The sequence below is a fragment of the Musa acuminata genome, chromosome BXJ1-9 (assembly GCF_036884655.1).
Source record: "Musa acuminata AAA Group cultivar baxijiao chromosome BXJ1-9, Cavendish_Baxijiao_AAA, whole genome shotgun sequence".
Classification (NCBI taxonomy): Eukaryota; Viridiplantae; Streptophyta; class Magnoliopsida; order Zingiberales; family Musaceae; genus Musa; species Musa acuminata.
The window spans coordinates 21,304,847-21,321,652 of NC_088335.1; the positions used below are offsets into that span (position 1 = coordinate 21,304,847).

General features: G+C 37.5%; 1 protein-coding gene across 10 annotated transcripts in view; it reads left to right on the forward strand.

Moving 5' to 3' along the window:
- LOC135584185 (mitogen-activated protein kinase kinase 3-like) overlaps nt 1–15,062 on the forward strand; it is a 34,323-nt gene extending 19,261 nt beyond the window's left edge. For 4 of the 10 annotated variants that reach the window (XM_065083416.1, XM_065083423.1, XM_065083421.1 and 1 more), the window contains 2 exons: nt 5,866–6,257; nt 14,694–15,062. In XM_065083416.1, coding sequence (XP_064939488.1) covers nt 5,866–6,229 — 364 coding nt within the window. In that variant the 3' untranslated portion in view covers nt 6,230–6,257; nt 14,694–15,062. Of the gene's footprint in view, nt 1–5,865; nt 6,409–14,676 lie in introns of those variants that run through there. The other 6 variants (XM_065083422.1, XM_065083424.1, XM_065083419.1 and 3 more) reach the window with 5 other exon arrangements.
- Nucleotides 15,063–16,806: the final 1,744 nt, after the last annotated feature.

Below are 16,806 nucleotides of genomic sequence, written 5' to 3' on the forward strand. Positions count from 1 at the left end.
ATGTCACCGAGTTTCAATTGCCTTGGGATAGCCACAGACACTCCATCGTCTGCATACAAGCTTTTGCATGAGTATCAAATTTTTTGAGTTAGCAATTCTCGTTCTGTGAGCTTTCCACAACTCTTTCTATCGTCAGGCAACCCACCCCTCCTTGCATAATCTCATCTTTTGTTAAGCACCTCGCTTGCCTTGAGCATCGTAAGTTTGGTTGCCAATGTTGAGCCGTTACACAAACTCAACCATCCTAACCTTTGTGCGTTACGCATTTTTTCTAGCTCGCTTGTCCTCGTGGTGTCTCTCGCGTGAAGGGTTGGCTATTCCTCTAAATGTCAATCTTAGATGCCTGCTCCTTTGAGGGAATTCTTTCCCCTACATCTCAATCACGTTTTCCTAAAATGGTTATACGTGCTGGCTATCGGAAAACCTAGGGGAGCATTATATATGCAGTGGAAAAACAAAACAGAAATCAGTTTTCCAAAAACAGATTTATATCAAATCGCTTGTGACGATTGGGAGCGAAAAACTTGTTAAATCGAAAATTGCGTAAGACGTGAGACGAGCTCACCTAAGGGAACTCGTATATCCCTGATCTACAGATCCCAGTCCGTGGATGAAGGAGATCTCGTGTTCTTCTCTCTAGTGGTGATCCACATGACGGATGAAGCGGCGACACATCTTCTCTTGCAACGCGTTCTTTCCTCGCTTTTGCGCACCACCACCAACAAAGCAGGTGTAGTCCTTTTCGCTGCCCTCTCGCATAAAAGAGGGGGGTAGTCGGTTGAGGAAGAAGCAGGGGAGAAGTTAGGGAGGTGGCGGCTAAGGGGTCTAGCCTTATAATCCTTTTAGTCCCACATCCCTTTTTATAAAGAGCTCCTGTTGTTAACCCTAATGGATTTTACCATATTGGGTATTGGATCTCTATTCAATTACCCATAGCTTAATAGAAATTGGATCTCTATCCAATTATCTACTTTAAGCTCTTATTGGGTCTTACCCAATGGATCCAATAAAACAGGGGTTTATTGGATATCACATATCCAATCCTTTATTCGTCGTGTCATCTACCATATGTGTGTGACCCTCTAGGCCCAATACCGAGTTGGTTGTGAGTTGTACCTGTCAGAACTCCTTCTGACTTAAAACTCCTAATTTAGTCAATTATCATTCCATAATAATTAACTCAACTCATTGACTATGGACGTACTAAACCACTACGCCATAGCCCCCAGACGGTACAAGAGGATCTAATCCATTGGACCTATCTGTCCTCAGTTACCATGTCTATATAGTCCCTCATCCATCTAATATTCTAAAGATCATATACTGGGCATGATGCTGTCAAGCCCATATGGAATCTACTCGAGTCTTGCTCTAATCGGATTCTCCCGGAGAACTCGCTCAATCTGAATGACCCTAACTAGGACATTCCTCTCATGACACCGAGAGTGGATGAGACTCTATCGACACTCAATTGCCCTCATAAGGTTGGCTACTACTCCCGATGATCGGCTGTGCTAGATTTGGAACCTCCAGACCTATGAGTTTGGTATCAAAGAGCGGAGTATTCCTGTAGGACATCCTTGGTACCTCAAGTCTAGGGACCAGACACACAATTAGGACCACGAAACCGCTGTTTGACGATGAGGTATTATTAACCATCCAATATTTTGTGACGGATCATTTAGTGAATTTATTCTCTAATGAGCACCTGCACTATATCCCTAGTGTCCCCACACAAGCAGCTATGAGACTAGCTGCCTTTATCATATGGACGGGTATATAGTACATCGATTTGTCCGGCTATCTCGATATCTCTCTCGAGTAACTTATGACCGGGAATCTTTAGGGTCTATGTTTATAGGCGAATTTGTCTCATTATCATGATCTTATCATAATCAAATTCTCATTACACAGATCCAAGGACATCACAATATATTTATCTAATATAAAGTGAGACAATAATAATAATAATAATAATAATAATAATAATAATAAACAAAAAGACTATGTAGCATGTCATACATACTATCACTCACGTGATTGGCTTGAGGGACACTAGTAACTAGCAATCTTCCACTTGACCTAAAGTCAATCATTTATGTGCTTAATCCTCATCAGACCTCTATGATGCTAAAAAATAATCTGAGACAAGGGCTTTGTCAGTGGATCTGCGATGTTATCTTCGGATAGAACTCTTTCCACTACTGCATCACCACGGGCTACGATCTCTTTGATCAAGTAGAATCTTCTCAGAACGTTCTTGGATTTTTTATGAGACTTGGGTTCCTTCTCGTTGTTGTTGCAGGGAATCGGCTCCTTGCTACCCGACACAACTCCAGATCTGCGATGAACTTCTTCATCAAGACTCCCTCCTTTGTCACTTTTGTCGCAGCAATGTACTCTGCTTCTATGGTCGAGCCAGCAACAATATCTAGCTTGGAACTCTTTCAGCTTATTGCTGGAGATTATTCTTACATTATTCCCAGTGATCAGGATGCCATCCACATATAGCACCAAGAAGGTGATAGCGCTCCCACTTACCTTCTTGTACGCATAAGGCTCATCTTCGTTCTTAACGAAGTCATAAGATCTGATCGTCTCATCAAATCTTATGTTACAACTTCGGGAAGGTTGCTTTGGTCTATATATGGATCTAAGCAATCTGCACACCTTATCTAGACTCTCATTGGACACGAATTCCGCAGATTGTATCATATACACCTCCTCCTCGAGGTTGCTATTTAGGAACACAGTTTTCACGTCCATTTGCTAGATCTTATAATTATGGTGTGCTGCGATAGCCAATAGAATTCGGATGGATTTCAGCATGGCTACGGGTGACAAGTTTTGTCATAGTCAACTCCTTGCCTTTGACAATACCCTTTTGCCACTAACCTTGTCTTATAGGTCTCTACCTTTCCATCTACTCTGATATTCTTCTTGAAGATCCACTTGCAACTAATGGGTACGATACCCTTAAGTGCATCAACTAAGTTCAAAATCTTATTGGAATCCATCTTAGAACTCATGGTCTCTTGCCACTTCCTAGAGTCTATGCTCGTAATAGTCATCTCGTAGGTTTAAGGGATCAGTATCCTCAATGTCCTCTCCTATGATATGTCCCACATATCTCTCAGGAGGGTGGGGCACTCTATCGGACCTACCCAATGCGGTGTCTCCCCATCGCCCACTGTAGACATCTCAATGGCCTTGTAGTGGGTCGGCTGCATCCTCCATCAGTCGCCCGATGTGGGCACCTTAGTAGCCCCAAAGTGGGTCTGTTGCATCTTCCATCTATCGCCACGATGTGGGCACATCAGTAGCCCCGTAGCGGATCAGCTGCATTCTCTATCCGTTGCTCGATAGGGCACTCCGGTGGCCTTAAAGTAGGTCGGTCAAAACACTCCATGCCCAATTATTATAACCTTTCAGTTGGTATTATTTTCCACCATACGATGTGAATCTCTCGATCTACTATGGTAGAGGTCAGTCTGAGACAAGCTTCCACCGCTTGATGTGAGTTCTTCCTACCAATGGTGGCAAATCGACATAATTGGAGTCAAGGGTCGGGGAACTCAGAAAGAAAGAAAGAGGCTAAAGGGACCTAACCTAGACATGGAGAGGTCAGCAATGATTCCTTTGCTTGAGGTATCTGATGTCGTTTAGAAGTGGACATTGTACTTCGCCTAGAAAGTCCTCTATGTTGAAGCACAATCGGGGACAAGTGATATAGGATAAAATGAACCATTCCAAAATCAACACATGGACACCTCCACCTTAGCAACGAAGACTGCCACCTCATCAGGACAATTGTGACATGGAACCACATAAGAGGTAGTTGAGCCACTCGGCAATTGGTTGAGCCACCTCGACCGATAGTTGAACCACCTTGGTAATACGTTACACTAGCAGATGGTTGTGCCACCCCCACAACTACCTAAACCGCTCAACCGCCAATAGTCACAAGACCTTGGGTATAAATAATCACTCTCATTTATTTACCTCTGTTTTGCGCCCTATTTCCTTTGCACCTTGGGCATTGTTGACTTAAACATCGGAGAGATCGAGGGCGGGCGAAGCCCGTCTTGGTCTTCTACAGGGTCTTGGGCTCCATATCGAGAGATCGGGCAACATCTAGACTCCATCGATCGATTCCCCTTTGACCATCCATGACTTCTCGGGACGACACATGCCACCTTTCACCAGGTCTGAACTGGTTTGAGTTGTTTTTCCCTCTCTTCATCAACCAACTTTGAAGTTAACAAATTTGGCCCTTGCAGTTCAAGGACTTGTGCTATGAGCATGTGCTCAAGAGATCTGCCAGAAGAAATCATTACTAGTATGAAGAGGTTGAGGAAGACTTAAAAACACTTTAATAGAAACTATAATAAAGGTTTAAATACTCTTAAAACATATATTTTTTATCGATCTCACTGATAGCAAAATATCGCTGATACCAAATAGTTGGGACTTTAGGGCTTTGTTGTTGTTTGTATGATTGTCATATATGTAGCTAATGAGGAGCATAAGAATGGTCTTGTGTAAGTCTTTCCACAGAAGTACATTACACCCTGACACAAACCTTAAAGAGATTATAATCCAAAGTCCAGATTACATACTGCTGGAAGTTGATGCTTTTACGAGCCTTACGCAGATGATATACTTGTTCTGCATGTATAGGCTGCATTAAGGAAACTGTAGATACTAGTATTATGAAGTGATCATAAATTATATTTGAAGTATCTAACATGTACTGGAGGGGATACACTCTCAGTATCATGTTTTCGTATGTGCATGACATGAATATTGCATCATTTGAAATGTCCATCCTCGTTTAGCAGCCCGATAGGTTCAAGCTAAATCCAACTCAAGTCACCTTTTTGTTAATTCACTAAATCATTAAATAACTCCAAAAGTGGCATAATCTAAGAACAAACTTTTTTTTTGGGTACAATCAGCTGTCTAACTTGTCTTTTTGTTGGATCATTAGTGTCTCAAAAAGTTCCGTTGGAACACCCAAAAAGAAAATCAATTAGGTGCAGATATGTGTGTGTATAGAAGCCTGCTCCTTGGTTTATCTGTTTTTTCCATCCCTACTCGGGAGTCATGATTTCAGATTTTTCAAATTCATAGGCCTAATCTATCACTGGTAAGGAAGACAACCACATCATAGTTACACAGATCAGTTTTATGTAATATGCTTTTATGAACCTGTAGCTTGTGATATGGAACTAGCAAGTAATGTTAAAAAGAATTTTTATATTCATTCTAGTAACCTGACTCAATTAAGTATGTGAAACCCAATAAGTTGTATTTTTATATATATCTTTGTTGGATATACATACACTTGTTGTACATCTACATGATCTAGGCAAACAAAAGATAAGATTCCTAATTGATGAGAGATTAACCATAACAGTTAAAAGTAGTGCTCTTATTGGATTAATTTAAGCATTTTCTGATTGATGTTTGTATCATTGTGGATATTTTGTCATAATACTTCTTCTGCTCCTTGTATCCTGATATCATAAGTGCACTTTGGTGTTCTAAAGTTGCAAATATCACAGATGCCTCTTCAAAGCTATAATTCATAATTACCCATCAGAATGTCATGGATATCCTCTAAAATTGAGAAATTTCTTGAACGCTGCATCTTGAATTGTTTCATGGTATATGTGAAAGAATTGAGTGTAATATATGAAGGTATGTTGACTATAGGTGGCTACACATGGCATTTGTAACTTTAAAATGGAGCACTCAAAAATTTACCTATGCCAGAGGGTACATATGAAATTGGCCCCTTGAATATATTTTGAGAATGAACTTCCTTGTAGATGTGCTAATACCCATTCTTTTTCTGATCAGCTTCTCAGGAAAGACATACACTGGGCAGAATGATATATTTTCAACTCTATCAGATATACGGAGAAAATTGGCAGGTTGTCGGCCTCAAGAGAAAATTGTTCATGTTGTGCAAAAACTTCAATGCCGTCCCCATGAGCATGATGGAGTTGCAATTCGTGCATCTGGATCATTTATTCTAGGCAGCCACTTTCTCATATGTGGAAATGGTGTTCAAGCAGAGGGAATGCCCAACATTGAAGAACTATCACTTGATGTCGACAGTAAGCGTGTGGGAACCTTCTACGAGCAGTTTATTATGGAGTCGGGGAATTCCATTGGTAGTTTCTTGATAAGCAAGCAAGAACTGTACATATTGCAGGCGTAGGCACATTTCGAAAGGCTGATCTTTCAAGGTAAATGAATCCAAACCCTTCTGCTATTTACTAATGAATTGTACGTTCTAGTTCTAGTCTTTTTAACAGCAAACTGCAACATGTTCTCTTAACTCAAGACCTTGGACCAGTGCTATTGGCATCTTTTCCTTAAACTATCTTTGTTCGAATAGATGGTAGTGGTTCATTAAGAATTTGTCATCGAAGGGTGATTGGTCTTCACCGCTAAAGGATACAACCCTACTTAGATAATTGTTGCATTTGCATTTAGGTTACATTCGCAGCAAAATGTTTCGTTTTCTGCTTTATTTTTGACATTCCCAAGTCCAGATGTTAGTTGTGATTGTACTTACTGTTAGGATCGAGTCGACACTAAGAGAGGGGTGAATTAGTGCAGCGGATAAAAACGTTAAATCTGAAAATCATTTTGTTCGATGAAAATCGATATCGGAAATGCGTAAGTTGAAAGCATGCGGAAGCATAGTGAAAGTAAGAATTCAGTTTGCAATAAAAGTAAATAGCAATAAGTAAATGCAAACTAGATTTTTATAGTGGTTCGGTCGTCGTGACCTATATCTACTTCGTCGATTCCTTTTCCGTCGTGGCTACTGATATCCACTAACAATCTTTCTTCAATGGGCGAAAATTAACTATCCTTTTACACCTCTCTTCTCCTTTTCATAGATTTAGGAAACAACCTTTTACAATCCTATTTTATAAGGTATCTCTCACACACCTCCCTTAGAACTCTCTTTAAGCTTTAGGAGGAGGGCACTCAACTTTCTAATAGGGTTTACAACTTTAGAATTACAGAGTTTTGCTCAACTTTCTTGCTATTCCATGCAGGAATAGCTAGGGTATTTATAGACCCCAAATGACTTTAAGATTTGGAGCCAAAATTCAAATCCTCGAGATTTCAGGGTACAGGCGGTACCATCGCCTGACACTGGGCGGTACCATCGCCTACAGCCTGACACTGGGCGATACCACCGCCTGGCACCCTGCCACTAGGCACTACCATCGCCCAGTCTGACGGTACCACCACCTGACAATCTCTTGGGGACTATGTTTGGGCGGTACCACCGCCTGGCATAGTCTCGGAGATTGTGCCATGACGGTTTCACCTGTTGGGTCACTGTTTGGGCCTTTTCACTTGGCCCAACATAACCCAAACTTGTGCTCAATTGACCCTTAATTGAGTTGACTTAATTACATTCTAAACCGACTCAATTAGACTCTAAACTAACTCGATCTAGACATAATCGATTATAAGCGAATCTTATGTTGTCCGACATGTCATTGGTTCTTCTGGCATTTCGTTTGATCCTTCGGCGCATCATCCTCTCATTCGGCGTATTGCCCAATAAGAATGTTGTTTTCTCGTAACAGCTGATCTCCTTGGCACAATGTCTGATCTTCTTGGCCCGATGCCCGAATTCATGGACTGAAGTCTTCTGCCGACATGTCGACCGATCCTCTGGCCCGACGTCTAATCTTTTGACATGTGTGCTCCGGTCCAGTATCTGATTCCTCCTACTTTAGTTGATTTGTCTTTTCTGATCGAAGCTAGTCCTGCGTTACTTAAACTCATATTAAATCATAAACACTATCAATTTGTTTTATCATCAAAATCCGAGATTCAACAATCTTATTCTTTTTTATGATGACAACCAATTGATGATAGAGTTGACCTTAACTCCCCCTATCAATATGTCATATTGTTAAAACCTTGAATTCAAATTGAATTCAAATCAAAGCAATCATGATTCACATCATTCTATATATGATCATCATCATAACTTCTCCCTCTTTATCATCAACAAAAATGAGAAGTGCAATTATCAAGTCTTAGATATGCAAGTTTTATAACATACAAGTTAGCAACAATTTTGAGTTGTGCAAATTTTACTTCTTGAGATAGGCACGATAGAACTTTTGCTTCTCTTGAGATTGCAAGCTTGCAATTCTTAGTGATGTTCAAGATAGCAAGTTCTTTCTTCTTTTTTAAGAAGTGCAAGATAGCTTGTTTTTGTATTTTCTTGAAGTGTGCCAGCTAACAAGTTTTCAATGTGTAAACTAGCAAATTTAGCAAGTGTTACATTATATTAGAACATGCAAGCGAGTAAATTTATCTCCTCCTTTTGTCATTGTCAAATAGAAGGGAAGAATATAATTTTATAATTTTTTTCCTTTACATCAATTTTCACATCATGACAAAGATAAATTTAAATCAAATGTGATGAGGTATACAATTTATGAATATAAGAGAGTATCATAAATAAACCATGAAAGATATAATATCAAAGATTATTTGAATACCAAAAGACATGATTCATATAGAAAATATTTTTTAAATCAAAATGCAAGAATCATACGAGAATAAAGAGCAAGAGATCTTGATTCATAAAAGAAAATCTCAAGTTAAGAAATCAAGAGAAGGTTCTTGATTCAATTGAAAACAAAATCTTATTTAGATTCAAATCATCAAAATTATTTTCTGAAGATTCAAAATGACATAAATTGATTTATCAAGAGATTCTAGTGATTTTCTCTCTCTCCTTTTTCATTCTAAACAAGAAAGAAGAAGAGGGGAATTTTTAATAGTGCAATTCATTTTTTTTTTACATCAATGCTCTAAGCATCACATAAATACAAAGATAATCATATGAAAATCATAACATGAAAGATGAAAGATAAAAGAGGATCAATTCGTAAATGATTCAACTTGACAAATCTCCTTTTTAAATAATCAAAATAAAATCTTAGGAGATCAAATAGTAAAAGATCTTCAGTAGAAATTTTTAGTCATGAATTCCGAAAAAGATATTCTCTTTAGTAAATAACAAAAGAATTGTAGGAGAACAAATAATCAATGATCTCGATTCATGCATAAGAAATCTCATGATTTATATCGAAAAGCTTCTCTTAAATATATAGTAAGTAGAATCATAGGAGAATAATGAAAAGTCTTAATTTATATAAAGAAAATCTCAACTTATTACGATTTGATAAATATTCTCTTAAAAGAGTGAATCATACGTGCATTAAGAAAGATGTTTCATGTTGAATATATCACAAGTCATAAATGCGATAAATGATTTAGTTGAATATATCATCTCATTAGTAAAACAAGTCATATGAAAATAGATCCAAAATCATCATCAAAATTACTTTTCGAAATATTCAATAAAGGCAACGTAGATAGATTCCTATAAAAAATAGCTTTTGTGATTGATTTTATGTAAGCATGCTTTTGTCTTTTTATACCAAATCAAACCATGCATCATCATTTAATATCGAAAAATAAATTTTATCATCAAAATCATCATGACAAAAAATATAACACATTAAACATAAGGCTTCTTTAAACAAGAGATTTGATTTATCATTTTAATTCCAATGATAATACATTTTTCTTTTTATGTGTTTCATTTTATGTAATTAATTTTATACAAGTATACTCAAGTTGTTTTCCTTATGAAAACCATCTATCATGTTTAAAACCGAAAAGCAATACAAAATCATCAAGATACACATAATTGTTTCTTATAACATATAAGTAACATATAAGGAATTAATCTTATTTGATGTGCAAGTATTATTACAAAACATGCAATTGTCATGATAATATATATATATATATATATATATATATATATATATATATATATATATATATATATATATATATATATATATATATATATATATATATATATAATCATGAAAAGCATTAAGTAATTTCATGTTAAGGAAAAAGAGATTCGATTGAGTCGCTTACCTTGTTGACATAAAGTCATCAAAGCACAGTTTGCCACCTTGCCCTTGTTCTTCAGATGAACTCGTTTTCTCCGTAGTCACCTTAAGTGTCTTTTTCTTTTTTGATAGCCTCTTCTTTTTAAGTTTATTTTTATTCTTCGATTCTTGTTTTAAAATTTTCTTAAGCTTTATTATTAAGAGTTCAAAGTCATCATCACTTGAGCTTTCGCTCGAGTGGTCTTCATTTGTTCTAAGTGCTAAATCCTTCCTGTTCTTTGGAAGGTTCTTCTCAAGTTCATCATGTTCCACATAAGTCATTTCGTAGGTCATCAAAGACCCGATAAGTTCTTCAATTGGAAAATGGTTCAAGTTCTTACATTCTTGAATAGTCATTACTTTAGGATCCCAACTCTTTGGAAAAGATCTTAATATCTTGTTAACAAGTTCAAAATTTAAAAATTTTTTATCAAATGCTTTTAAACTATTGATGATATTCGTAAAACAGGTGTATATGTCTAACAATAATTTTGCTTGGTTTCATATGAAACAACTCGAAATCACTCTATTAGTGCCTTCGTGTGTGATTTCAAGTGTGTCAAATCTCATAAGCCGTTCGCAAATAGAAACACGATTAAATTCATTTTTGTCTAAGGCGCAAAACAAAACATTCATAGCTTTGGCATTCAAAGAGAATGTCTTCTTCTCCAAATCATTCCAATCGTTCATTGGAAGAGAAGACTTTTGAAATATGTTTTCGACAATATTCTATAAATTCAAATCCATATAAAGCAAGAAAACTCTCATCCGAGTTTTCTAATAAGTGTAGTCCGTCCCATTGAACATGGGAGGACGAACGATAGAAAGGCCCTCTTGAAAGCCGAAAAGAGTCATTTCTTTTAGCTCTGATACCAATTGTTAGGATCGAGTCGGCACTAAGAGGGGGGGGGGGGGGGGGTAAATTAGTGCAGCGGATAAAAACGTTGAGTTTGAAAATCTTTTCGTTCGATAAAAACCGATATCGGAAATGCTTAACTTGAAAGCATGCGGAAGCGTAGTGAAAGTAAGAATTCAGTTTGCAGTAAAGGTAAATAGCAAGAAGTAAATGCAAATCAGATTTTTATAGTGGTTCGGTCGTCGTGACCTACATCCACTTCGTTGATTCCTCTTCCGTCGAGGCCACTAGTATCCACTAACGATCTTCCTTCAATGGGCGAAGATCAACTACCTTTTTACACCCCTATTCTCCTTTTCATAGGTTTAGGAGACCAACATTTTACAACTCTCTTTTGCAAGGTATTCCTCACATACCTCCCTTAGAACTCTCTATAAGCTTTAGGAGGGAACTCAACTTTCTAATGGGATTTACAACTTTAGAATCACAGAATTTTGCTCAACTTTCTTGCTATTTCATGCAGGAATAGCTGGGGTATTTATAGACCCTAAATGACTTCAAAACTTGGAGCCAAAATTCAAATCCCCGAGATTTCGGGATATGGGCGGTACTGTTAGTTTGGCAAGTCCCATAGTCCCACATCGGGAAAATCAGACTTGTTGTCTCGTCTTGGAACTATAAATAAGGGCCTGAGCTTTGATGTTAGATACATCACGAGAAGTACCACAGACACCACAAGAAGTACAGCAGGCATCACAAGAAAACCTGCTTATGGTTTGAAGTCTTCTTGTTTAGGAAGCTGAAGGTGTTTTATGGCCTAGGAACATTTCCTAAGGCATTTGTAAGTGTCCCTCTTTTATAATAGTAGTTTGCTCCTCTTTCTTCCGTGGATGTAGGTTAAAGTCATTTGACCGAACCACGTATATCTGGTGTTCTGGTGTTTTGTTTGTTCTTGTCGCTTTTATTATTTCCGCTTTATTGTCTTTGTTGTGTTGTCAAAATTACCCTTTGGTAAATATCCTGGGGCTAGCTCTAACAAACTGGTATCAGAGCCTGGTTTTGGGATCTTTTGGCAACGATGACAATAACAAAGATTGTTGTCGAGAAATTCGACAGAAATGTCAACTTCGGCATGTGGCAACTCAAGATGGAGGCCATTCTGGTTCAAGACGGAGTTGATTTGGCACTTCAGGGTGCTGAGAACATTCCAGATGGTACGTCAAAGGAAGATCTTGCGGGTATGGATAAGAAGGCCCGATCCAGCATCATTCTAAACCTCTCTGACGAGGTTTTACGGGAGGTAGCTACGGAGACTACGGCTAAGAGCATGTGGGACAAACTTAAAGCCTTGTACATGAAGAGGACAGTGGAGAATCGTCTCTACTTGAAGCAGAGACTGTATATGCTTCGGATGGTTGAAGGTACATCTATACTCTCGCATCTTGATAAGTTTGATTCTTTGGTTATGGATTTAGAGAATATAGATGCAAAAATTGATGATGAGGATAAGGCTTTGTTGCTCTTGTGTTCTCTTCCCCAATCTTTTAAGCATTTCCGTGATACTTTGATTTATGGAAAAGAAACAGTTTCGTATCAGGAAATTAAATCTGCACTAAAATCTAAGGAGCAAATAGACAGAGATATCACTGGGGAAAGTAGAGGAAATCAGGCTGAGGGTCTGGTTGTCAGGGATAAAATGGATAAAAGAGAATTTGACAGTAGTAGATCTAAATCTAGATCTAAATCCAGACATAGAAATTTGGAATGCAGATATTGTCATAAAATGGGGCACATTAAATCTGATTGCTTTAAATTGAAAAATAAATTAAAGCAAAAGGAAAAATTTGTTGAGAAAACTATTGAATCCGCTGAAGCTAGTGTAGCATCTGATGAGAATTTTGGAAATATTTTCTTTGCTATTGATGACAGGACAAAGTCTAAAAATGAATGGATTTTAGATTCAGGTTGTTCTTATCACATGTGTCCCAATAGGGATTTGTTTTCCACATATCTTGTAATGGTGGAATTGTTTTGATGGGCAATAATGCCGCATGTGATGTTGTTGGTAGAGGAACAATCCGAATTAAAATGCATGATGGTATTGTGAGGACGCTCACTAATGTTAGACATGTTCCCGATTTGAAAAAGAATCTCATCTCTTTAGGCACCCTAGAGGCCCTTGGGTGTAAATACACAGCTGAAGGTGGAGTTATGAAAGTTTCTAGAAGTGCTCTTATTGTTATGAAAGCTTGTAGGTCTGGTAGCTTGTATATTCTGTAGGGAACTACTGTCACAGGTTCAGTTGCAGTTTCGTCATCATCATTGTTTGATTCTGACATCACCAAATTATGGCATATGCGTCATATGAGAAATATTCGACCACCACAAAGGTATGCAAATTTGGTTGCATATGCTTTGTCTGTTGCAGAAGAAACAAGTGAAGTTGGTGAGCCTACTTCCTATTCAGATGCAGTTTCTTGTGATAATTCCGCTAAGTGGTTGATTGCTGAGGGAAAGGTCCTTGTTCAGAAAATTCATACGAAGGACAATCCAGCTGATATGTTTACGAAGCCTCTTCCGGTTTACAAGTTCAAGCAGTGCTTGGACTTGGTTGGTATTCATTGTTGGTGATTGCCCGTTGGGGCTTTTGTGAAGAAGGTGGAGCAAGTTTTGTTGGGACATGCCAAGGTGGAGATTTGTTAGTTTGGCAAGTCCCATAGTCCCACATCGGGAAAATCAGACTTGTTGTCTCGTCTTGGAACTATAAATAAGGGCCTGAGCTTTGATGTTAGATACACCACGAGAAGTACCACAGACACCACAAGAAGTACAGCAGGCATCACAAGAAAACCTGCTTATGGTTTGAAGTCTTCTTGTTTAGGAAGCTGAAGGTGTTTTATGGCCTAGGAACATTTCCTAAGGCATTTGTAAGTGTCCCTCTTTTATAATAGTAGTTTGCTCCTCTTTCTTCCGTGGATGTAGGTTAAAGTCATTTGACCGAACCACGTATATCTGGTGTTCTGGTGTTTTGTTTGTTCTTGTCGCTTTTATTATTTCCGCTTTATTGTCTTTGTTGTGTTGCCAAAATTACCCTTTGGTAAATATCCTGGGGCTAGCTCTAACAGGTACCATCGCCTACAGCCTGACATTGGGCGGTACCACTACCTGGCACCCTACCACTGGGCGGTACCATCGCCTGACATAGTCTCGGAGACTGTGCCACTACGGTTTCACTTGTTGGGTCATTGTTTAGGCCTTTTCACTTGGCCCAACATAGTATAAACTTGGGCCCAATTGACCCTTAATTGAGTTGGCCTAATTATATTCTAAACCGATTCAATTAGACTCTAAACTAACTCGATCCAGACATAATCAATTATAAGCGAATCCTATATTGTCCGGTATGTCATTGGTTCTTCCGGCGTTGATCCTTCGACGCGTCGTCCTCTCCTTCGACGTATTACTCAATCAACATGTTGTCTTCTCGTAACATCTGATATCCTTGGCGCAATGTCCGATCTTCTTGGTCCGATGCTCGAATTCACGAATGTAAGCCTTCTGCTGACACGTCGATCGATCTCCGGCCCGACGTCCAATCTTCTGATATGTATGTTCTAACTCAGCTTATGATTCCTTCTACTTTAATCGATTTGTCTTTTTTGATCGAAGCTAGTCCTGCATCATTTAAACTCACATTAAATCATAAATATTATCAATTGGTTTCATCATCAAAATCCGAGATTCAACACTTACTGCTCTTCTCTCTTTCTCTCTTCTCTCTTCTCACATAAGATTCAGTTCCATAGGTTGCATGTTCTGCTAGACGTTGTGAAGTATTCAAGAATGAGATAATTGATCAGCTTCTTGGCTGTTGGTGGAGCTGCTCATTCACGGGTGGAAGAATTGAACATGACACGTACAGAACCTGAGTTACTTGTAGTGGCATCTTCTGTATTGTTTGATGTATCAATTTTGGGGTATTTGAAGAATCTGATGTTGTGTTCGAAAAGGCTTCTTCAGCAATCAAAGTATCGTCAATCTTTAAATAAACAGAATTTCTAATGGTATGTATTCTCGTCTGAGCTGTTTCTTTCTCGCTTTTGTTCCTTTCCAACTAAGTTGAACTCGTTCATTGTGAGCTTTACTACATTTTAGTTGTCTTATCTGGCTGCAAAGATCTGTATTGCTTCAGATGTCATTGATTTGGTTGATGCGTCTCATGTTGGTGACCTGCAGCTTTAGGGTGTAGCTGTCTTACGTCCTTAGTTTAGTATACTCCAGAATTATATTTTTCAATAGAATATCTGAATCAGAATTATCTGTGTGTTTGGTTGAGGAATTTCAAGTTTGGGACCTAATGATTATAGAAATTCTGTTTCGGAATTATAAGGTATACTTAAATCCCCATGAAATGTTAGGAGCGGAATCTTTAGGTTTAAAAGTTTAGTAGAAATTATATATAAGGATGTAAGCACTCTTGGTTTAATTAAAGATCTTTCCCATAAAAAAAAGATTTATGTAGTTGATTCTAAATAGATAGGATAAGGGTAATGAGATGTTTATGAAAGTTTGATGATTTGTCTAAAGATGCCTACTGAAATCAATGTGCCTAATAGGGGATGTTGTACAGGATCCCTTAGTGCAACATTACTTTGGTCCACAAAGGGACGTTGGAAACCTAGTAACCTAAATCCTTCTACGTGTATAAACTCAATCACCAGTATAAATAATATTATGATAATTATAATATTATGACTGTTTTGACTATCGAGATATACAACAAAAAAAAAAAAACAAACAAACTGTATTTATATTTTAATTAAAAATATTTAAATTTTTATTTATAGTTTTTAGTAAAATAATTTTAGGTCTTATCAGCTTCCAAGAATAGCAGGGTGGATCTATAGGGCGGTCGATCGATCTAAATTATCTTCTTTCTTTACCTCTTTTATGAGTGTCCAAAAATAGCATGGGTTGATCTATAGGTGAATTTAACAGAGGTTCTTTACACAAGATGAAGAAGATAATGAGAATTTTCTACTTTGAAGAGTATATAATTTGCCGAGTTAAACTCACGTCACACCCAACCAGCCACATAAAAATTTGTCCTTTCCTATCGATTGTAAGATCATTCTCAGAAGTACATTTGCCAAGCAAAACACACACGGGAAACATCAAATCCATGGTCTGCTTAGGTTGCTTGTAGCTGTTTCCAATATTGGCTTCTGAAGAGGTTTCTCCGGTCTTTTGCATTATTTCCCATTTTTCTCTGCTTGCTCTGACAAAACCCGATAATTCAGAGGTCCCAACTTGAACAAATAAAATATTGCATTGGTCAAAATAGCAATTGAATTGTTTTCAATATCTATATGGGATTCATAAAAAAAATCTGCAAATAGATCCAAATTAAGAGAGTGATCTGATTTTTTTTTCAGAAATCCTCAACTTTCAGGTACTTTAATAAGTTGTTCCTTCCACAATAAGGATTTAAACTAATCAATTTTAACTTGTCAGAGTGGCATTGAATATTTAGTAGCCATAAAATACAATAAAATATTCTCTTTTCCTTCAATTTCTTTATATATATATATATATATATATATATATACTTCTTTCTTTTTATTTTTTTCTTGTCTATAGATACAAGAGTGATACAAATGGTGTGATGCAGCTCAAGTATTCAGACTATAGGGTCTCTGTGTAGATCAGGTTATCCTATTTTCGTCACAGGTTCATGATGTTATTTGCTACAATATTTTATATAACTGGGCTAATTTAGTTAGTAAACTCTGAAAGTTGAGAAATTAAATTTGATCAGAGTCTTAATCACAAGATTTTTAGTTGCTTTCTCCTGGATAAACATATTTTTTCATGGGTTATTTGCTCCAATATGTCCATGTCTGATAAAACTGGGTTTAA